General features: G+C 40.6%; 1 protein-coding gene across 3 annotated transcripts in view; it reads right to left on the reverse strand.

The window, feature by feature from the left end:
- Nucleotides 1-230: 230 nt before the first annotated feature.
- Nucleotides 231-22901, reverse strand: part of TRPM7 (transient receptor potential cation channel subfamily M member 7) — a 60506-nt gene continuing 37835 nt past the window's right edge. For 2 of the 3 annotated variants that reach the window (XM_087941408.1, XM_087941407.1), the window contains exons 18-40: nucleotides 21652-21807; nucleotides 20953-21096; nucleotides 20718-20846; nucleotides 18980-19264; nucleotides 17697-17871; nucleotides 17037-17163; nucleotides 16311-16495; nucleotides 15751-15883; nucleotides 13694-14820; nucleotides 11977-12038; nucleotides 11432-11491; nucleotides 11131-11218; nucleotides 10782-10852; nucleotides 10013-10050; nucleotides 9539-9564; nucleotides 9075-9125; nucleotides 8921-8986; nucleotides 7537-7820; nucleotides 6107-6189; nucleotides 5322-5527; nucleotides 4209-4260; nucleotides 4014-4120; nucleotides 231-2158 (exon numbers count right to left, since the gene is read on the reverse strand). In XM_087941408.1, the coding sequence (XP_087797534.1) occupies nucleotides 2028-2158; nucleotides 4014-4120; nucleotides 4209-4260; nucleotides 5322-5527; nucleotides 6107-6189; nucleotides 7537-7820; nucleotides 8921-8986; nucleotides 9075-9125; nucleotides 9539-9564; nucleotides 10013-10050; nucleotides 10782-10852; nucleotides 11131-11218; nucleotides 11432-11491; nucleotides 11977-12038; nucleotides 13694-14820; nucleotides 15751-15883; nucleotides 16311-16495; nucleotides 17037-17163; nucleotides 17697-17871; nucleotides 18980-19264; nucleotides 20718-20846; nucleotides 20953-21096; nucleotides 21652-21807 (3786 nt within the window). In that variant the 3' untranslated portion in view covers nucleotides 231-2027. The remainder of the gene's footprint in view (nucleotides 2159-4013; nucleotides 4121-4208; nucleotides 4261-5321; nucleotides 5528-6106; nucleotides 6190-7536; nucleotides 7821-8920; nucleotides 8987-9074; nucleotides 9126-9538; nucleotides 9565-10012; nucleotides 10051-10781; nucleotides 10853-11130; nucleotides 11219-11431; nucleotides 11492-11976; nucleotides 12039-13693; nucleotides 14821-15750; nucleotides 15884-16310; nucleotides 16496-17036; nucleotides 17164-17696; nucleotides 17872-18979; nucleotides 19265-20717; nucleotides 20847-20952; nucleotides 21097-21651; nucleotides 21808-22901) is intronic. The other variant, XM_087941409.1, reaches the window with a different exon arrangement.

The following is a 22901-nucleotide window of genomic DNA, read 5'->3' on the forward strand; positions in this document are numbered from 1 at the left end:
TTAGCAGAAATGATTTATTGATTTATCAAGAAAGCAGAATGAAAAAACTTCTTGGTTTGCTGCACTGGCTTCTAACGTCATGTTATCTTGAAACTTTTAGCAGTTTTCACTCACCTACCATGAGTGCCTTTATTATATGCCACTATGCGTTACAGAACCCAAACAATTCCCAAATCAATAAAATTTCTTTTCCAATCCCCTTTCAGGCCGTTCAAATAAGGAAAAAGGTCAGCAGTCTAAACAAGAATAAATTTATTTGGGATTGTTTAAAGATTTATTGATATATAAAATGTATACAGTTTTATAGCTTTAATACACTTTATTTCCTCCCCCAGCCACATAAACCACCATTTAAACAGCTATTGTGTTCGTGCCTTAATGTCTGTATCTATAAGATACACTACAAATTTTTTTAAAAAAAGAATTACTAAGCGTTATGATGCCTTTTAATTAAAAATTACAATTAGTACCTATTTAACAAACAAACAAAAAAAATCTTGCAGCATGAAACTTTAATTGGACAAAGAGGTTTCTTGTTGAATTTTCAACAAATTTGGACAGGTAAATTACATTTTATTGGCATAAAGTTGCATTGCAATCTCCCGTACAATACATAATGTAAATTCAACCCTATTTTTTCTCTCTCTTAAATAAGTTCCATAGATAAACATAAATGATGTATTCTCACAGAGTATTAAACACAACTGAAGGGCTCTTTTGGGATGTCACCTAGGTTGTATGGGAACCAGAACAGACACTCTCTCTCTTCCAATATATTAAAAGTTGCCAGGCACTGCTGGTTCACACTTGCAAGACCTCCAAGTCAACTTGGTTCTCACTGGAACCTGGGACAACACAGACCTAGTCCCAAAGAAGGTCCCTGTTTGCATCGTCTTGAGATTTTGGATCTTTCCCCTGCAGTCCGAGAAGGCAGGATGCAGAGGTAACATTGGAAAAAGTCCTAAAATTCCATGTGTACATTCAAGTTCCATGTAGAGGTTGGGAAGATCTTTGGAAGGCAACACGAATGAAGCAGCCGGTAGGTTTCGGGACCACCTGTTCACAAAGACAACTTCCTATCCCAAACCAGATCCTATGCTATCTTCTCTTCTACCACTGTGATTAACCCCCACCCTCCTTCCAAATATCCCTTATACTTTTCCTATTCGTAGACAGTGCCTTAATAAAATTGAAATGTATACTGGTTTGATTTAAAAAAAGGGGGGGGGGAATTCATTACACACAATCCATCCATGCAAACTGGCTCCACACTTCCGCGGGTGAATCCTGATGCAGGAGACAAGGCGATTGAACACCTGGGGAGGGGAAAGGAACCAGAGGTTCACACCCCTTGTAGCTCAATGCTTACTGGCACAAAGACCGATATGCTTAGGAGCAGTTCGTTCCTATTCAGCCACGTGAATATTCAGCCCGACCCCATGAGGTGTGTCCAAGAACCCTTTGGCAAAGGGAGCAAGAGAAGGTGGCAGCTTTCTCTCATTTCTCTGGTCAGATTGACAGAAACCAGCTGCCAATAACCTGGAACACTCTCTGCCTTAGGACCATTGAAAGCCAAAATGTCATTTGGTCATGGACACATATTGCACTACAGCGTGAAGGGGCCGAGAAAGAGTGGGGGGGGAGAGGGAGAGGGAGAGGGAGAGGGAGAGGGAGAGGGAGAGGGAGAGAGAGAGAGAGAGAGAGAGAGAGAGAGAGAGAGACCCTCTGCAGAACCATAAGGTACTAAAATGGACAGTGAATTCCTTCCGCTAAAATGCTTCTTTTTTTTAAAAAAAAAAAAGCTACTTCATAAATACTTAATTCGATTCCACCTTGGGAAAAAGGAACTTGAAGAACAAATAGGCAGCCTGCCAGCTCCTCCTCTGCAGACTACGCCTGTATTTCACGAGAACCCCTCCCTAAAACTATGGGTCAGTTTCCAGGGCCAGAGCCAGCACAGAGACAAGGAGGGCACCGGAACCGATTTGACCGTTGCCAAGCGTTTGGTAAAAAGCCAGGGTGTAATGTTACAGCATCAAGTGTCTGGAACCAGTTGAGTTGGATTCTTTGGTGCAGCTCCCGGGCTGAATAGTCAGCTCTGGAGAGTCTTCTTGAGGCAGCAGGATTTTATCAGGCGTGTAGTCGTTTCTTTTCAAATCTGCAAAAAAAAATGACAATAAAAAAACAGAGAGTCCCAAAAGTGCTTTTTTTTTTTTCCCAAGAGGCAACTGGACTTTCTGGTTTTTCCTTTGAAGACGTTTCGCTTCTTGTACAAGAAGCTTCATCAGTCCTTGGATGAGAAGCGAAACGTCTTCAATGCAAAAGAAAAAAAAACCTCACCCCAAACCAGAAAGTCCAGTTGCCTCTTGGGAAAAATAGCACCTTGGGGACAACCATGACCTGGATGACGGAGAATCTCCATAGATAAGAGTTCAGGAAGGGGGAAAAGAAGGGAAGGAGATTAAACTACAATCAATTGAAAAGCAATCTGTGCGCCAATAGTTACACTTTCTGGACATTTTTGTTCCAGCACAGCAATGCTACCCTTACTTAAACTGATTCTCCATGCCAGATTGCCTATCAAGCACTTAATTTTAGAAGAGATGCAAGACATCAAAATAAATAAAGACAATCCCAAATAAATAAGGACTACAGCCACTGCTCCTACCTAGTTTTGGTTTGGAGCCGTGGTGGCTCAGTGGTTAGGAATGCAGTATTGTGGGCTAATTCTGCCCACTGCCAACAGTTTGATCCTGACTGGCTCAAGGTTGACTCAACCTTCCATCCTTCCGAGGTGGGTAAAATGAGGACCCAGATTGTTGGGGGCAATAGGCTGACTTTGTAAACCGCTTGGAGAGGGCTGTAAAGCACTGTGAAGTGGTATATAAGACTAACTGCTATTGCTAAGTGGGAAGGAAGGAAGGAAGGAAGGAGGGAGGGAGGGAGGGAGGGAGGGAGGGAGGAAGGAAGGAAGGAAGGAAGGAAGGAAGGAAGGAAGGAAGGAAGGAAGGAAGAGCCATGGTGATGCAGTGGTTACAATGCCGCATTGCAAGCTAACTCTGCCCACTGCCAGCAGTTCCTGATCCTGATTGGCTCAAAGTTGACTCAGTCTTCCATCCTTCCGAGGTAGGTAAAATGAGGACCCAGATTGTTGGGGGCAAGAGGCTGGTTCTCTAAACCGCTTAGAGAGGGCTGTAAAGCAGTGTGAAGTGGTATATAAGTCTAAGTGCTGTTGCTATTTTGTGCCTGTTGTGAGATGGCCAAATTTGCCAGCAAGAATTCAGCCTTGTGTCAACTCATAAAACATTCCTATGCCTGTTTTTGTAGTTGCCATAAAAAAAGGGGGTGGGGCTGGAGGAAGGAAATCTGGAAGAGCAGTGGAGCAGTTTGAAAGCGAAAGTACATTCCAATTCTTATTTTTAAAAGATTGTAACTAAAATACCTGAGCTTTTGCCCGCAAATATATTTAACTGGAGAATGTGAATGATAACACCCAGCCCGTGAAGGTGCTCAGTTGGAGAATCTGATTTAGGAGACACCCAGGGGGGAGGGGGGAAACAGGGTCACAGGGTCACATAAATTACATATGCCAGAGTTGGCTTCCTACAGGGCAGGGAAAGTATGTCGCCTCTAATAAATCTTTTGAAGTTGGTTGAAGTTTGGCTCGAGAATCATGATTTAATTCGGGCGATTGCTGGAATCCTGACACCTTGCTCTGAAGCAGGAGAGACCAACCTATCTGTGGCCAGGAGCCCACATGATACTTGATACTTTTGAGGGTCACAATGGAGAAGACAGTGATGCCAAGGGCAGGGGGTATCCTTGAGATTCTGGATGGAGTTTGGGCAGCTCTCTTTTTTCCTAACCTCAATGTTATAGATTACGCTAGAGGAAACCATGACATAATGACCAAAATGAGCTCCGCTCTAACCTACCCTCACTTGGAGACTAGAAGCAACCCCAGAGGTGTTATGTTTCTTTTCTTGTTCCTTAAACAAGAGTGTCTGGTTTACCTGGAAGCTTAAGTTTCCTACAGCAGGAGTTGCAGTGATGCTTAGCTCTGAAATTCTTAATGGCATCTTCTCCCAAGTTGGCAGGACCAAATACCATATCGCTTGACCTTTGGAAACACAACAAAGCTTTCAAAATTCTTTACAGGCACACCAGGATCTCTGCTTCCTAGGCAGAGCATCATTTAGGTCGCTTACCTTTTTTCTTCAGCTTTTATTACGGAAGGATCAGTCAGGTTTTCTCCGACACCTTCACAAGAAAGAGCAAAAGTTTATCAATGTGATTGTTGCTCAGACATTGCCCTGCAAAAGAGGTAAGGACTAAGCCAAGTACCATATTTGGTACTTGGCCAAATATGTCAGTGACATCTACCCAACCCATTATAACGAGGACGCAGGGAATGTTGCAGATCCCACCCCTGGGGGAGATACATCTGGTGGGACCTAGAAAAAGGGCCTTCTCCGTGGTGGCTCTGTCTCTCTGGAACATCATCTCCCCCCCCCCGCCCCAGAGATTAGAATGGCCCCCTCATTAATACTATTCTGAAAGGCACTGAAGACCTGGTTTTGCTAGCGGGCCTGGGGAACCCAGAGAGGGATGGAACCCATCAAATGGCTCGTGTGATCCACTGTCGTCGGGACGGGGAATGAGAATTGTTTTTTGTTTCTTTGTTATTAGTTTTGTTTTTTGTTTTCCCAAATTTTGTTCTACTGTACTTTACTAATTTATTTGATTATTTTTGTTAGTTTTTATTGTTTTTATTTTTTGCTTTAAATATGATTTTGCATTGTATAAGCCGCCTCGAGTCGCCATGGGCGAATAGGAGGCAATATAAATCGAATAAAAAAGTAAATAAGCAAATAAGTAAGTAAGTAAGCGAGTAAATAAATAAATAAATATTTAATGTCAAGAAGCACCACTCAAGCCTCGCTTTCTCTCAGCTGCTGAATAGCAAGCTTTTGCCCCAGATGGTCCTCAACTTAAAAACAGTTTATTGAGTAACCATTTGAAGTTACAAAAAGCACTAAAAAAAGCGACTGGTGGCTGGTTTTTCACACTTACGACCATTACAGCATCCCCGTGGACGTGTGATCAAAATTCAGACGCTTTTGACCATCGGCTCATATTTATGATGGTTTAAAAGATTGGAAGATTAAAAGAAAAGAAAAAACAATGAAGAGGAAGAAATCAAGGATAAAAGTTCTTCTGGAACGTTTGATGGAATGAGAAGGAACCAAACTGAGTCGGTGACTGTTGAGACGGCGCAGTCCTTCGGTGCACAAAGCTGCAAGGAACAAATCTCCGCCTACCTTGCAGATCGAGGACCAGCAGCTCTCCCCGCGTGTATTCGTACGTCCAATGGCTGAAAGCCAACATGACCTCTTCCAGCATGTTGGTTGGAATGATTTCGTCTCCGTTGTTGTTGTTGTACTTCCTGAATTCTCCAGTCATGCATTCTTCAACGGCGAACCACTGCCCGGCGGAGTGGCAATACAAGAGGAACACTTCCAAGAACCTTGGGAGGAAGCATTGCAAGTAGTTGAGGGAGAACCTCATTTCTCTCTCTCTCTCTCTCTCTCTCTCACACACACACACACACACACACTAAAAAAAGGGGTGCCACACCATCCAAATCCTCCTTAATATATTATTTATTTGTTTAATATCCAGGAAAATTAGTTGTTTGGGTATATTTCGAGAGAAATCTGTTCTTCTGTTTGTGCACAAAAACTCACACACAAAAACACATACAAGCAACAGCTGGCAGCAGCAGTTATTGCAGATTAATGTGGTCTATTAGTTTCTGCACCGAAGCAAACGATTTCCTACATCTAGAACAGGGGTCTCCAACCTTGGTAACTTTAAGACTTGTGGACTTCAACTCCCAGAGTTCCTCAGCCAGCAAAGCTGGCTGAGGAACTCTGGGAGTTGAAGTCCACAAGTCTTAAAGTTGCCAAGGTTGGAGACCCCTGATCTCGAAAGCAAGCATTGAATCTACAACCAGATTAAGGAAACCCACATACTCCTTGCGTAATTTGGTCTAGAAATGAAAATAGGAGGGCTTTTAATAGTGAGAAGAAATCATCAGGTTTACCTTGGAGAATATGGAATCGATTTGGGCTTCATCTGATTGAAGGCAAAAGTGAGCTTCTGGGCGGCCCGTTGCTGCTGGATTTCCTAGGCGGGATAAGAAATCCACTTTTGTAACACAACAAAAACTTCCAACTCTATTTAAATCTTTAACGGGCGTTTTCTGCACCACATAGTCATGGGACTTGTGTATAATATACACATCTGTGTGTGATGACACAACTTACCTCCGTTTGCCATTGTGAACTTGAAAGCAACTATAAGTGGCTTTGTTCATTTGGGGGAAAAATACTTCTAGAGCCATCATGTAAGGTTATAGGTATTCCTTGACTTACAACCATTTGTTTAGGGACCGTTCAAAGTTACAACGGCACTTAAGAAAAAGTGGAGAGCTGGTCAAAATACAGACGGTTGGCAACTGACTCGTATTTATGACGGTTGCAGAGTCCTGTGAGGAGGTCATGGGATCCCCTTTTGAGACTTTCTGATGAGCAAAGTCAACGGGAAAGCCAGATCCACTTAACAACAATGTCACTAAATTATCAACTGAAGGTGATTCACTTAACATTTCTCCTCTTAAAAAATGATTTTAGAGGAAAACACTTACATTCTTCTAGAATTTAGGATCATACATTAAATTCCAGTTAAGCTAATGGATTGTTCTTGTCTGTACACAAGGATCTAGTCAGCTAGTGGTCGGCACAACTGCAGTGATCCATTTAACAACTGTGACAAAAAAGGTCATAAAATGGGGCAAAATTCACTTTCACAACTGTCTCGCTTAGCAGTAGAGGTCCATTGTGGTCATAACCCGAGAACCATCTGTACAGCGAAAGCACTATCATGGATATAGGCTGACTCCACTAAAGCGTATACAATGTTTAGCAGAAGAGAACTGGGCACCTTAGGCAGGAAAGAAAACAGAAGGCCAAAAAACGAAGGAGGAGAAAAAAACAACAAAAAGGGAAGCGTAAGTGTTTGCGTTTGCCTCAGGGGCACTGTTAAGTATCTGCCCTTTCTGAGCAAAAGTGTCAACTCATAAAACATTTTTTGTCGTCTTTTTAGAGTTGCCAACAGAAAGGGGGGAGGGGGGATCAGTGCAGCAGCTTGTGCACTGAAACTGCATTCCATAAATGTTTTCAAAGATAGTAACTAGGTGACTGAAGTTTCTTATGCACAAAATTCTAACTGGAGAGCATGACTGATGACTCTTGGCTATGGATGTGTCCCACTGGAGAACATGAATTACGATACACCCAGGGGAGTGGGAGAAAACCAGGGTCAGGGGTGAGAATGAATGATGTGTCTCAGAGTCGGCTGCACCCAGGCAGTGCCGGACATGGTAACTGCCAATAAATCTTTTTGAAGTTTGGCTTGAGACTCATGATTTAAATGGGGGTAATTGCCGGAATCCTGACAAAAAGTACAACTTACTCTCAAACAAAGATGTAACACTGTGTCTTCTTTGTAAATGCTTGACCAGGTATTGACAACTTCGGGGAGAAACGATTTGATGATGTAAAAGTGACCTGATTTCAAAATATCGTACTCGGACCAGGTGCAGGCCACCTTGAGGGCTCGACGCAAACCTCCTCCCATCTCTTCCTTGCTTAAGAATTCGATTTTGGCACAGAGACCCAGCTGAGACCAGGAAGACATGCTGTTGTTCAGAATGTTGGGAGAGCTTTCCTCGAGGCGATACACAGTGACTGGTTCTCCTGTGATGTCACCAGAACAAAGTTAAAAATAGAGGTAAGGATTAGAGAATAGCAATAGCGTTTAAGACTTATGTACCGCTTCACAGTGCTTCACAGCCCTCTCTAAGCAGTTTAGAGAGTCACCATCTTGCTCCCAACAATCTCGATCCTCATTTTACCGACCTCTGAAGGATGGAAGGCTGAGGAAACCTTGTGCAGGTCAGGATCGAACTGCTGGCAGTGGCAGAGTCAGCCTGCAATCCTGCATTCTAACTACTGTAGCACCACAGAAGGAAGGGAGGGAGGGAGGGAGGGAAGGAGGGAGGAAGGAAGGAAGATAGCAATAGGTCTTACTTAAATACTGCTTCACAGTGCTTTCCAGCCCTCTCTAAGCGGTTTATGGAGTCAGCCTCTTGCCCCCAACAATCTGGGTCCTCATTTTACCCACCTTGGAAGGGTGGAAGGCTGAGTCTATCTTGAGGCTGGTGAGATTTGAACTGCAGGCATTAATGTATTATAATGTAATGACGTTTTATGTTAGTGACTAGCCTATCCAAGATGAGTCTTGCCTGAGAGAAACAAAATCTGATTCATCTTGACCAGATCAGTAATTACCAAATATAAATTAATGAACTCAACATTATATTATAATGTTTGCTTTTAGATCTTCCATCTCCTATCACTAGTTAGAATCAGAAAGAGTGCAAAAATGGAGGCAGGAAAGGAAGAAGCGTGGTGTTCATCTATCTTGTTCAAATATTATAGTAAAATACAATAAACAAAGTGTTTTCTTTGTCAAAAAATGATTATATAAAAAAGGAAAAATTCTGATGTTAGGCTACATTCTCTAAAAAGATAATCAATGATAGAATCTTTTTGGTATCTAGTGAAGACAAATTTGACTTACTCAAGTAAGTAAACATTGAACATTTTAGTTTGCTTAATCTTTTAATCTGCTGACATTCTATTTGCTCTTTTATATCATGGTTGCCTGATTTTAGAGTCTTATTTGTTTTCTTGCATGTTAAATGGTATATTATATAATTGTTGTATGCCTACCAGGTTTGACCTAATGAAAACTCTTATAGAAAAACTTGAAATGAATAAATGAAAATTCGTACCTCTTGGAGGCACCGGGGTGAATGGTATGCTTTGCGATAACCTCATCAAATTATTTCTCTCCACAGCTGTAGAGAAAGATAAGGAAATCTGTTGTAGATTAAGGATTATAGTGCTTTAATTTTTTATTTCATTTCAGGCGGTTAGGAGACTGACCTGAATAGTAGTAGGTGGTATCCATAATGGGCTTGAAAGGGGAAGCTATACCTAAAATAAATAAATAAGTAAATAAGGTCCTGCTGTCTTTTGCATACTTGATTCATGATTAAATTAATACATTTTTAGAAAGACAGTAATGCAAAAAATGAAGCTTTTCAAGTGAAGTTTCATCAAACTCTAAAACGTTATAAATGTAACACTCAAATTTACTACATAAAAACCCGTGATGTTCAAAACACTGAGGAGAATTTAAACCTCAGCGTAACCAAGACAAATTCATCTTGGCTTATCCTGGATGAGAACAAAAAGAAAATTTCTTTTTGAAGGGCTAAGGTACTAAAATGTCCACCAACGTTTCTCCTGAGACACTTTGCCTGCAGTTAAAGCTGAACGATATATTAAATTTAAGAAAGGTTATTTATAAAGAATGAAACCACAGTACTCTGTAAGCAGTAACTTACCATTCAGTGCATCTTCCTCAGAAGACCTACAAGTAACAGAGATATCATTAAACTTCAGTGATATTTTCATTTCTTGGATTTTAGGGCTCTCCTAGTGTATTGTTATTGTAAAGGAAAAGAAAATACCTCAGGAAAAGTATCCTAGAACAGGGAATGTCTGTATAGGAGTACTGCCAGGTAATATAGGCTATAAACCCAACCAGTCAATTAAGAATATAAGGCTTCAAATAAAACATAATTTATGGTTATAGCTACCTTCATGCCTCCTATTAACATAACCTGGCAAATGAAATATTATAATCAAAACTGTATTTTCTCATGCTTCCTCATTTGCACTCTTTTCTGTAGGAATTCTTATACATCAAATTAAGATGGCCTCAGCAATGGCAGTTACTGATCTCTGGAAGCAGAAACAATAATGCTCAGTGCAGGAAGTTTTAATGTTCAGTACAGGATGTTTAATGGGTTACTTACATTTCATTCCTGTAGGAAGTTCGACCTTGCAACCAATCCTGGAAAAGAAAACCAGAAACGAGTCCATGAAATATAGGTTAATTGCTGGGTTTAATGTCTGATACACAGGATCACACTAGAAATACAGTTATCATGTTCTCTGTTATATGATCTATCATATAACAGGTTTCTCTAATGCTGTTTTGCTGATCCATGAAAAATCATTTGAATTGCTCAGCGTGGCTGAATGAGCAGATCAATGGTAATGATTTCAGCTATATCCAATTGTCTATTTTTCCCTAAGTTCTTTCATAAGGAATAGAGAGATGATAAATAACAAATGCTAGACTTCTAGAGCTGTCCTGTGATTGCAGTTCACGCTTCTCTTAAAGCATGAGTTTAATACAAGGATAGTGCTGATGGATTCTCTCTGTAATGCTATTATCAACTTTCCATTGATATTCCAATGCTTAAGTTAAAATGTAAACAATAATCACCATACCAATGTGGTTTCTGAATATTCTACTCAATGACCTTTTTCAGTTTGCTCCTTCCTCGATAGCCAGAGAGGTACAAAAATTCATGGCACACTCTAAAGGCACTTTGAGATATCACAACTACACCATTTTGAACACCGTGTCAAGACAGCATGTATTTGGCAGGGAATACCGAAATTTGTCATGTATTACTTTCTGTCAATTACCAAAAAGTTTCACTTTTGGATTCTTGGGTTCTGCTCTTTTAGCTTTTATGAGAAATGCATAACAATTTGCATTATATTTTTACTCACTGTGAGCAAGGCTGCCTTGGAGTCCACCTGGTGATTCTCCTCAGTAGATGCTCTTCTGCTCTTATTGTGAGCTAAAATAAATGGACCTTACAATTAGGATTTGCAGTCAACTGAATGATTTTAATGGATTTATCATCTACCGTTGTCTGATAACATTTAAATAAATATTCAATTGATCCAAGTACACAACTCAGTATATAATCCTCGACGATGTTGTCTATGGTTTGCTAACTTATTGGGGCGGTACAGTATCTGAGAAAACAATTCTTCAGGTTTTTAAGAAGTCTATATTTGCAGTACTTTATAAAATACACCAAATGAAACTGAAAACGTTTGTGTTAATACTTACTTTGCTCTGATCGCGCAGCTCTACAATATTCACTGAAGCCTTCACACGAACTAACGTGCCTTAGAGGACCTTCTGTATTACTGCTGACCTGTGCATTAAGTAGAAAACAATGCTAGCGATCATCACTATTCTACTAAAATCAGTGGTGCACCTTTTTGTACGTGCTATTCTTTAATAGCAATTAAGCAGATTCTCCCAACCTGCAACAATTCCTATCGTTCTCCACCCATATTCTTAGAAATGAAATATGAGTAATGCCACCTCAAACCTGATGCAGAAATGAACAGCTGGAATATTTTACCTTATCTTTTGCTTTCTCCATGGCCTCCAGAATAGCTTTTTTGAAGTCTTCCTGTTGCTCCTATTAAAGGGAAGGACGAAGGCATTTAAAGTTAGTTCTGATGTGGCTTTAACCTTTGAGGGTTTTTTTTTTAAGTTGTGTGTGCATTTAAAATCCAGAGATTTAAAAAAAAAAAAACCTAACCAGAGCAGTAGTTTCAAGCATCAGACTAGAACCCAGGAGACTGGCAGTTCTAGTCATGCTTTCTGCACAAAGCCCACTGGTCAGCCACATTTTCAACAGCCCCAGGAAGCAGGCAATGGCAAACACTTATGAAAATCTTGTCAAGAAAACTACAGGAATTTGTCCAGGCACTTGCAAGGATCAAGAGTGACTTAAAAGCAAACACAAACACACACAGAGGATCCTGTTTTCTGAAACCACAATTCAGTTGGTGCTTCAAAAGTGGCATTTGCACATCTGATTCTTCCAGGATAAGTCTCTCCTTGCATCTAAATTCTGTATCAAAAGTCTACTGTTCAACTGCTCCCATATGTCCCACTTACCTCAATGCTATCACTTTTTTCTTTACTCATTATCCTCTGCAATTCCATGCTGTCCCTGTGACCTGTGGCAGCAGCGTTACCATGCAAAAACAAGAATGATTACAGATTTAGGTACAACTGTCATTATTCACATACTGTTGGAATCTGAAAATACACAAACATCTTGTTCTCTCTCTCTCTCTCTCTTGTTGTTGTGGGGAAAATAGAAGGCAAGAGGTATGTTTGCACCTTGAATTTATACATAAAAAGGGAGGATAAAATAATAATCACCATCACTACCACCATGCTATTGTCATCATAATGATGACCTAAAAAAACCACTCGGCCAGGGGAAAAAATAACATTCCACTTTGCTGTATTCAAAAATAACTTCTCATCTTGTTTTCTAGGGGTACATAATATGGATGCCAACATTTTTACTAAGGGCTGTTCAGCAGAAAATATAAAACTCCCACAATAAAATATTGTTCGACATGCAAGTGTGTTCTTCTTTCTCTCACGCTACAGACACATGCAGACTTTAGAAGTACTAAAATATTCATATCCTAACTTTTATGTAAGGAAGAATGATGGCTTGCCCTCTCCACAGTATACACTGGATTTCTCATGTACAAAAATGCAAACCATATATTGTGCAATACAGGGTAAGACATACAGCCTGGCCTCTCTGCAAAAATGGAATTCATGGAAAAATGGGAGCTACCATGAGGGGCTTTTACTATGTGTACATTTTAAAGGTATCAGCACAACTTTTAAGTCATGGCTGTCCAACCTTTTGGGTTGCTTGGGCCAAACTGGGTGAAGAGGAATTGTTTGGGGCCTCATATATAATTTTATAATTTAAAATCACATGATAATGTTTATAATTGTGTGGGGTTTATTACTAGCTGTCTAGGGCTCCATGAGGGCCATAGGTGGGATACACCTGATTTAAGTTAACCTTCCCCAACTGATACTCTTACAATGGCAGTTTATCGGAACTGAAATCCAATATAAATAAGTTTCAGAAGGGTCCAGAAACCCCTTGGATAATGACATTTAAATTAAATGTGACTAGGTTATATTATCAGTTCTTTTTACAACACAAGACAAACCATTACAGCTACAACGAGCCATTCAAACGACTTACAAGGAAAACAAATTCTCTATTATCTAAACTCCATACATTTTGTTAGTGCACCTCTTTCCCAATATCTAAACAAACACCATTCTGCCACTGTTTTGGTTTGGTTTTTTTCAGTTAAAAGAAGATGCAAGTAAGTAACACAATTTAAAGGGATTTTTTTTTTGCTATTAAGAAAAAATAGAATACTAAATTTTGATTTACATAGGGAATTTGTTGTAGTAGCCAGTTTCTCAAAGGTGAACAAAACAGTGGTAGGTTATAGACATAATGACAGAAGTTAACAAAGCCCGTTACACAAGCAGAAATTCGTACGAGGAATTTTACATCTTTTCATGGAACAGACAATATTTTTGTATCGGTATCTTGATATTTTATATCAAGATAGAAATATAACATTTGACAGAGCAACATTCTTCTAATTTAAGCTCTGATTTGTAGTTGACAGACACAACAACCATTATGTCTGAAAAATATTGCCCACAAAGAAAGAACCATTTGGAGAACTTGAGGAAACCAAGATATTAAAAACAGAGTGCACCCAAAGTACCACAAAATTCATAAAGGCACCACACAATTCTTGATAAACCAAACCTTGCAGCTTAGATTTGATCCACAGTTTCTGATGTTGTACAGTGACACCGGAACTTAAACTGGAGGTCTTGGTTGACATTTCTGGAAAGCTTCTGTTCTGCCTTTCAACTTCCCGTCTCTTTTTCAACCCACTACAAGGAACGCTTCTGGTTTCCTTAGCAATAGTCAACTGAAATTTACTTCGGGCAACAGTCTTCGCAAAACTAGAAGAGGTCTGGCCATTCCCTTGGTCTGAAAGGTTTTTCGTAGCAGCAGCAGCAGCAGCAGCAGCAGCAGCAGCATTTTCCTCCTCAATCAATCCAGACTTGACATAACCTCCACCATTTTGGGAGATGGAAGCAAGACCAGTGAAGCCCAAAGCTGGAACTTTGCAGCCACCCCCAGCAATAGCCGGACGCCCACTTTTCAGCTGGTGATACTTACCCACAAATGCACCAAACTCAACGGCGTTTTCTCCTTCAGCAGCCTTTGGGACCAGAATGTCCTCCTCTTTTGAGGTGCTTTCCGACTGGTTTTTACAAATGGGTTGAGAAGGAGTGCTCACAAAAAACTTAGCGGACAAAGACGTTAGATAGGGGAGGCTGTTTAGAGAACTGCCACCCTTCTTAACTTTATTACTGTATTTGGAGACTTGTATACCCTGTACTCTTTGACGAAGTTCTGTGGGAGAAAGAGCTTTCGGAAGTAAGGCACCCCCTGAGGAACCCGCCTCGGGAAAATTGAATTCGTCCCCCTTGGTGAAACCAGTCATCTTATGTCCTGGATCTTTTTCTTCTTGCATAGATATGTTGCACAGCGCTGCGTTATTAGTTTCAAGGCCTCCTTGGGGGAAAGAAGAACCGAACGCGTTGCCGATACTGTGCTTCCTCCACATGGAAGATCTTAAGGGAACATCATCGATGAGGTTCTGGGCCAAATGTTTGGAAATACTCAGTTCCCGGGTGATTTCATTGTGGACCTTGCTTGCTTCTGAGGCTTTCTGGGCGGTGAGAGTTTTCAACGTGTCCACGGTGAGAGCAGAGAGGTCTTGCAAGTGGCCAATTTGCGTGTCCAGAGACTGCAAGGAACGTTTGATGTAGTTGACTCTGTCGCCAACCTCCTTGATTTGGATGCACATCTGCTCGACACTGGAGAAAAATAATCAGAGAAAGAGAGAGAAGATCTAAGGCATGTTGTTCTGACTCAGCTCCCCAAACACGACAAACCCTCTGGAATCCATCAGCCTGGGCAAAAAGTCATTCCCTCACCGCAGGCTAATAAGTCCATCCGGTCGGAAGATGAATAGCTGTCTGCCACATCTGTTCATCTCCACCCCCTGCCTTTTATCCCCAGAGCTTGAGAGGGGCTTCACTAGCAGTGGTGGAGCTTCCGTCCCAAAGATCAGCCCATGGATTTCCACTGCTCTCCTCTCCTCTGCCTCCCGTTCATTCGCGCGTCAGGCACTGGACCCAGCTGTTCCTCCTCTTCCTCATCAGCCTCCTCCAGACCTGGGGGCTGTTGACTCTCCATCTGAGGGCTGACGGGTGGCCCAGACTCCGCATCTGTCTCTCCCTCTCTCTGCCAGCTCCATCCCCCCTTCCCCCTTGGAGCTCCCAAGTTGCCTTGATGCTGACCCTGACTCCCACGCCGCCGCCTCCTCCTCCTCCTCTGATTCAGCTGCTGGAGGGACTGGCAGCCAACAGGCCACAACACATGTTTTGATAAGATGCTAGACATCTAACAAGTTGTAAACTAAAGGACTTTAATTCTGCCATAAAAGAAAAGATGGGTGAGTGTAAAGCCATTTTCCATGGAGATGTCATGGAACATTTCTACTTGAACCATTACTCTGGACTTATCTCCTTCTCAATTAATACCATCCAAAGATGGTTTTCCTATTGCATTGTGTACAAATGGCCCAGAATATCAGATTTCCATTCTGGGGTGTTTTTCAAAGCCAAAGGTAAGCACAGAATGTTTTTTTAAAAAAATGGAGAAAGCTTCTCTTACGATGAACAATGCTTATACTTCTACTTAAAAAAAAAAAAAAGAATTTTGTGGTTGAATTATTTGCCTACCGTTCAGAGGTGACTCTAATTCTTTCTTCGCTCCGACAGTGGAATTTATTATCTTTTTCACTGAAATACATCTCAACACACAACTCTTCAAAATCGTGAAGCTTCTTCTGATCTTCTTCTGTTAGAAACAGTTCTACAGAACAGAAAAGACAGTCGATTTTAGAAGTTCTACAAATAGTCTGTCATACTAAAAAAAAAAAAAAAAAGACAAGGCAAAATGCAGAGATCAGTGCAAGAGAAACAATAACATTCCTCTAGTGTAGACCCTTAAAAATCTACACTCTACTACACATAAGTACAGGTATGTATAACCTATCTATAGCCTATAGATTTCAAGATGAGATGAATGAAGACCCAGATTGTTGGGGGCAATAGGCTGACTCTGTAAACCGCTTAGAGAGGACTGTAAAGCACTGTGAAGCGGTACATAAGTCTAAGCGCTAAAACACTTGAAACACTTACTCTTACAATTCCCATTCAAACAACTTTTAAAGATACCCAGAGACATTTTTGAAAGGTAAGAAGAAAAAAAAGACACTATATATTCAGCTGGTGCTTACTTGGCCCATCTGAATTTTTATCTTTCTTTCTTCGTTTGCAAATGCAGTAGCACAAAGAAGCCATGTGGCTGAGAATAATGAGAGGGGGAGGTAGAATGGGCTTCTCATGATAGGCCATAACGAAATGATAACGCTGATACTTCCACACAAGGTTAGAGATAGCTTTCACTTGTAAATACACATTGCTAAAAAGAAGAAGAAAAACAGGTAAGTGTTTCAGTACAGAAATATCCTACAAACCAGTTTTGCCCATATGATACTGTGGAAAGAGATCCCTCAAAATCCGTATTTACAAGAACTCTACTATGGTTTGTTAGCAGAGATGGTAAAATTTACTGTTTCAATTTATCTAGTTTTTTTTTTTCTATCTAGAAATCGCTTCTAGACTTTGCGTTTGAGACAAAAAAATATATGAAATGTTGACTTAGGGATTTGCTGATTAGATTAGATAGCTGGTATTTATAAATATGTAAAAATAAAAAATTGAGGCTGCAATTTTACGTTGCATTTTACTACTATAAAAAAGTTTGAAGTCAATGTTTTTTTCTTTTCCTTCCCCCCCACTTATTTTTTTTCCTTTCACATTTCCCTATTACCTTTATTTTCATTTATGTTACTATAAACTTACTTTAAAAAAAAAACCTACTACTAACGATTCTACAATCACTAAGGTGATTTCTAAAGTTCAGTTTCACAATAAAATGGTCATGTGAAGTTCATACATACTTGAAAAAGGCGATGAGAAGGTTGACCATGATGATGTACTGCACAAAAAGGTATACTGACTGAAGAAACGGTGTTAGCCATGATCCTGTCACACAGAGGTGCTTAGTTTCGGAATTATTTGCACATACTATGCAGATTAAAAAGGATAAAAAACATAAATAACAACAGGCAGATACAAAGGTGACCCAAAACTTATGACCACATCGATATGTTTTTAAAATCAAAAACTCTTGAAATATTTCATTTGAACATAACCTTTGTTAATTATGTAAAGGTTTGTAAAATCTCTTAAAACCTAATGATCAAACATCAGATCAATGCTCGGTTTTTGTTATAAATCAGGGAGGTCAAACTCAAGGCCCAAGATCTGGCTCATAGGGTGCTTAAATCTGGCCCACAGGGCCAGCCTGGACATAGCAAAGCCCCCCTTATCTTTTCGGCCTGAACGGCCTGCTGCAGCACTTTGCTGGCCAAAACAGGGCACAGGGGGGCCCACACAGCCCCCGGTGCCCCATTTTGGCTGGCAGGGTGCTGCAGGAGGCACCTGTCCATCTCCTCCCTGCCCCGGCCCACTGAGAACTCAAATGCTGATCCGACCCTCGAAGAAATCCAGTTTGACACCCCTGTTATAAATGAACGAATGAAATCGTGATTACCTACCGTCAATTTCATAGGCATACACTTCACCAAATATCATCCAGTAAGGCTGAAATACAATATCTTTTGCTAGAACCCAGGACGGTTCTTCATTAGGATAAAGTATTGCTTTCCTAGGTACTCCAAAACTGAGCAGGACCAGGGCCATGATCACTACAATATAAAACATGTTCGCCACCTGTTAAAACAGAGCAAGAGACGAGGAAATTGAAAGCATTAGTAGCAGCCATGTCCAACATGAGAATGTTCAAGATATGGATTTCAGTCTGGTATAGATAGTCCTTGACTTGGGGAGTGGTGTGGTGGCTTAGAGGTGGAGCTCTTGCCTCACAATCAGGATGCTGTGAGTTTGATCCTAGGAAGAGGCAGATATTTTTCTCTCTGGGCACACTGAGAATACATCTGCTGAACAAAACTCTGCACTGGTGACAGGAAAGGTATCCGGCCATTAAAACACTCTGCTAAACCCATTCAGTTGCCTAGACTTCACCCCACAAGGAATTACGGGGTCATTAAAAGATGATGATGGTAGGTAGTCCTTGACTTATAGCTCGTTCAGGTAGTCCTTGACGTATAGCTCATATAGTTAATCCAAGCGTCTGTATTTTGATCACGTGACCACGGGGATGCTGCAAGTGTGGAAAACGGTCATTATGTCACTTTTTTCAGTGGTGTTGTAACTTTGAACAGTCACTAAAAGAACTGTTGTAAGTCGAGGACTACATGTATATAAACCAGAGAGGAATGGAATGGAATCCTGATCCTCTTAGGGCCACTCAACGCTCTGGATATCTCCTCAAAGTTGTCACCAAACTGAAGCTGATGTTACATTTTCAAGATGAAAATGATTACAATTAATGGGAAATACGTGGACTAAATCTTGGAAGCAGCTGTCCTGGTTTCATCTGTTATTTCCGCATATCAATTCTGATACATGATTACCCTTCTATGTATAGACCCATGATTTCAAGGCAGAAAACCAGAGTATGTCACCTGTGTGGACTATATCTATATATATATGTAATGTCTGAGGAAATCACACATGTGCAGCAAACACAATATAAGGGATGGGAAAGCATTAAATGCGACCATTCAAGTTCATAGATGTTTCCATTCCACATCATGCTGCATATACGATCAAGCACACCCATATTTGTGTATATATCCACAGTAATATTCATAACACTCCTCCGGTGCAGAGAATGAGCTGCTGAAGGTCTATCTATCTTTATTTATTGAAAGTAAAAATTCAAGGAACAAACCAGAATTTTTTTTTTTAATCTTACCATTTTCCCAATCATCATGACATAGGGTCCAGCATGTTGATTTACAGCCAGAAAATCCAACAGTCTGACATACCAAAAGATGATATTCAGGCAGTAAGTGAGTCTTCCAGCAACGAAAACGTAATTTACTTTGTAAGTATTTTCATGGAAGTTCCCTTTTGCTCCAAATCTTAGTACAAAACCAATGAAGAAAGTGATAATGGCTATTGTATCACTGATGTTGAAGTAATCATTGAACCACACTTTAACCTTCTGACTAATCTTCCCAGCTTCTGACATAAAGATCTGTATTAAAAATAACAAGAAATCGAGTATGGTCAATTTTGGTTCATATCAGGGTCATTAACGACCTGCTTAGATGGCCGTTACACGTGAACTACAGCAATCTTTGTTGAAGGTCAGAAAACAGAGACCAAAAATCATGGTAGTAGCTTTACAAACCAGGGTTATAAGGCAGTGGTTTCCAGTGGGGCCCCTTTTATATAGCAATCGCTTTTAGACTTGTGTGCTGCCCAATAATGTTTTACAGCAGTCTCTGGGAGCATATTGGCCCCAACAATTTGGATCCCCATTTTACCAACCTCTGAAGGATGGAAGGTTGAGCTCCATTAGGATGGAAGTCCAGGCAGTGGGCATTCTAACCACTGCGCCACCACGGCTGACTATATATTCAAGGCAATGAACATACCTAGTACTTCTGCCTCCTACTTTCCCCACAAAACCTGTAAGAAGGGCTGGGTTAAGAGAAAGGGACTATCCAAAGTCACTTAGGTGGGTTTCATGCCTAAGGGAGGACTAGAATTTCATCATTTCCTAGTTTTTAGGGCAGCACCTTAACCACAATACCAAAATGCCCCCCCAGGGAGCTTAGGATATTTCAAGAGGGCCATGGGAGAAAAACAAGGCCGGAAGCGAGTCAGAAGTTAAAAATGATCAAGAAATACTGTTCAAAGGCACATGTATTTGTATTTGCTCTGGTTAAGTTGGCACACATGTAAGACAAAGTTGTGGCATGATATTTAAAGAACCTGAAGGAGATGTGAGAAGTACAAGCATCTCTACTAGGCTCTAGATTGCATAAACATAGTCTTAAGGAGAACAGCTAGGACAGTTTTCCCTAATTGGGTATTTTGCAAATAGGATGGGCTACGAGTTCTAGCTTTACTAAAACCAGGCCATGTTGGAGCCAATTAATAAATAGCACAAGATAGATGTCGAACATTGTCTAAATAAAACTAAACGAATAATAAAATCTGCTCCACTGATGCTAACACTGAACACTGGCTACAGGAGTAAGATACATTATTTGCATTTTAAGATCTGGCCAGTTGGTCAGGCAAACCTTTCAATATAAAGGGGCAAAAAAAAAAACAAACAAGATTATACCGGCCCCATGCGCTTGGTAATTTCTGGACCTCTAAGATGTTTGGAACTTCTGTATCCAAACTTTGTGCATATAAACAATATGTCTGCTAAATCACAGAGATGCTCTCCAAATTGTATGAAGAGAATCTTGAAAAAAAAAAAAGCTTAAAAAGCACTTAGTATTTTTAGCTACACATACTCTATGCAAACACTATACACAGGGCCGGACTGACTGCCCCACTTTAAACAATTTATGCTGGACTGGCAGAGTACAACTTGCGCATACCCTCTTTGTACAACAAATTCAGTCCCCTGATTTTTCAATGAAGCATTTAAAACCCTCTTCGGTGGAACAATGTTAAGACAGACATACCTCACGGATTTTCTCAACCGCCAGTGTGAAAATGTAAGCAATGACAATCCATTCCTGAACCGAAGGCAATTCTTCCATTTTCACAAGAACCACAAAGGTATAAAGCATTAGGAATCCTATGTAGGCCAACTAACAAAAACAAGCCAAGTGTTAGATATCCATCTGGATAGGTGAAAAAAAAAAAAAAAGGATTCCCGGGAGGTGGGGAAAGGTAATTCTTAAAAAACCAACTCACCGTGTTGAACCAGAATTTCACTATTGGTGCGTGATAAAAAGAGTAAAACTTCCGTGTAATGGGAAGCCGCTTAGGTTTTATTATGCTCTCCATATCAGGTTTTCCGTCAGAATGATCCAAGACCCTGACTTCTTTGAACACTTCCTAAGATTAAAAGCAACATGGTTAAAGGACCTACATTTGGAAAGGGCTGTATTTTTTGTTATTAAGAGTACCTGATTGGATCCAGACATAATAATCAAAGTCAGGGATAGAGTGGCAATACAATTCACTCGTGCAACGAAGATCCCAATTCCAGCTCTCATGCTTTATAAACAGGACTGAAGAAACATCTGTGGAAGCTCCTGAGAGCTGCTTTCTTCAGGATCAGCAATACTAAGCTAAACAAACCAATGATCAATCCTGGTCTATAGTTCCTAGAAGCATGGTGGCTTGAGTAGTTGGAACACTGGGCAGGATGCTAGCAAGCCGTATTTGAGACCTGAGGGCTGCAGTGGGGTGGGGTTGAGCTCTTGTCCATCACTCCCGTTTCTTTTTTGGGATATGTAAAGAGCCCCCAACTGACATCTAACCCTTTCAAACCGGTAGGGCCTTGGGTGCTTCTGACACGAGTGCACAAAAAGCTAGTGTCTAATTTGTTTCACTGACTTTAACAGGGGCAAGAATAACTGAGTCCATTGAATGGATGTGAAGACTTACCATTGGTATTTCTTCTGCTATGTTCTGAAAATTGTTTTCACTGTCTTCCATTGTCATCTGATGTGCATCTTGGGACTGAGGAATGTGAGACATTTCGGCCTTGGTTTTGTATTCCAGCATTAATATAGTAGGGGGAAGGAGGATGCTCAGGATCACCTGTGAAATGTAACATCGAACGATTTAAAGAATTATTTCCATGCAAGAGAACTCAGAAACAAAGCAAAAGAAAGTTTTTTTTTTTTTTAAAAAAAACACCACCCAGCACACAGAGTCCTGCTTTCTCTCCCCACCCTTATTCCAGCAAAATCTGTCAGGTAGCAAGTAAAAGATGTAGAAGAATTGAGGAGCTTATAATACACCCGGGCAATTTCATAATACTCCTGAAGGGGAAGAGGAAAACTAACCATGTCTAAATTATTATCCAACTAAATGAGTTTGCACAAATTTCCATCCTTCGTCGTATTTCCTCCCCTCACACACAATGCTGCATTCTGATTTCTACAGCCAAGTTTTAACAGACTCAATCTTTGCAAAGCTTCTTTTCCTTATCGTTTAAGAAATGAAGCACGGCCACTTCGGATGATTCTTTTGATGAGGAGCAAAGCAAGCGAAGGGTCACAAACCAAACCCAAGACAAGACTAATCACGCATCCTGTTTTAAAAGGAGGCTTCTGGAGTTTTCTGTCAAAGTACTGAAAGTTTTTTGTTTGAAACAGACCTGTCTTATTTCATTCGAACACAGTGGGGTAAATTTTCAGCCTGGTAATCTGGAGAGAAATGGAGGCTCCTGGTGTTAATCTAGTCTATATGGCTTACTTGTCTTATACCATTCTGAAAACTTACCCCATTTGCACCCTGAGGCTTTGTCTGAACTCTGAGGAAGCTATCACTTGCTCAGCTCATGCTACTAAAATGGAGCATACATATGAAGACTTTCTACATCGCATTTTACTTTACTACCTGTAGGAAGCTTAATTACAGTTTTATACGGGAGGGGCGGTTTGAGTCTGTTAATGGGTCACCACTAAGGTTTTAGTAGTAGGTTAGTTCTCAGGATGAACTAGAGATCCATCTCTATTCAAGGGCTACTTGCCTGGATTCGGCCTTCTATAGGTCTGTACCTTTTTCAAAAAAGATAATAAAGCATCAAAAGAAAAATTACTGTGCATTCCAACACCACCTCTAGCTTTGATTTTTACACATCCCTAAATACAGATGACACTGACAGAGCCTATAGAACTACATGCTTG

This window comes from Pseudonaja textilis, chromosome 13 (genome assembly GCF_049901715.1).
Source record: "Pseudonaja textilis isolate UNSWEBS1 chromosome 13, rPseTex1.2, whole genome shotgun sequence".
Classification (NCBI taxonomy): domain Eukaryota; kingdom Metazoa; phylum Chordata; class Lepidosauria; order Squamata; family Elapidae; genus Pseudonaja; species Pseudonaja textilis.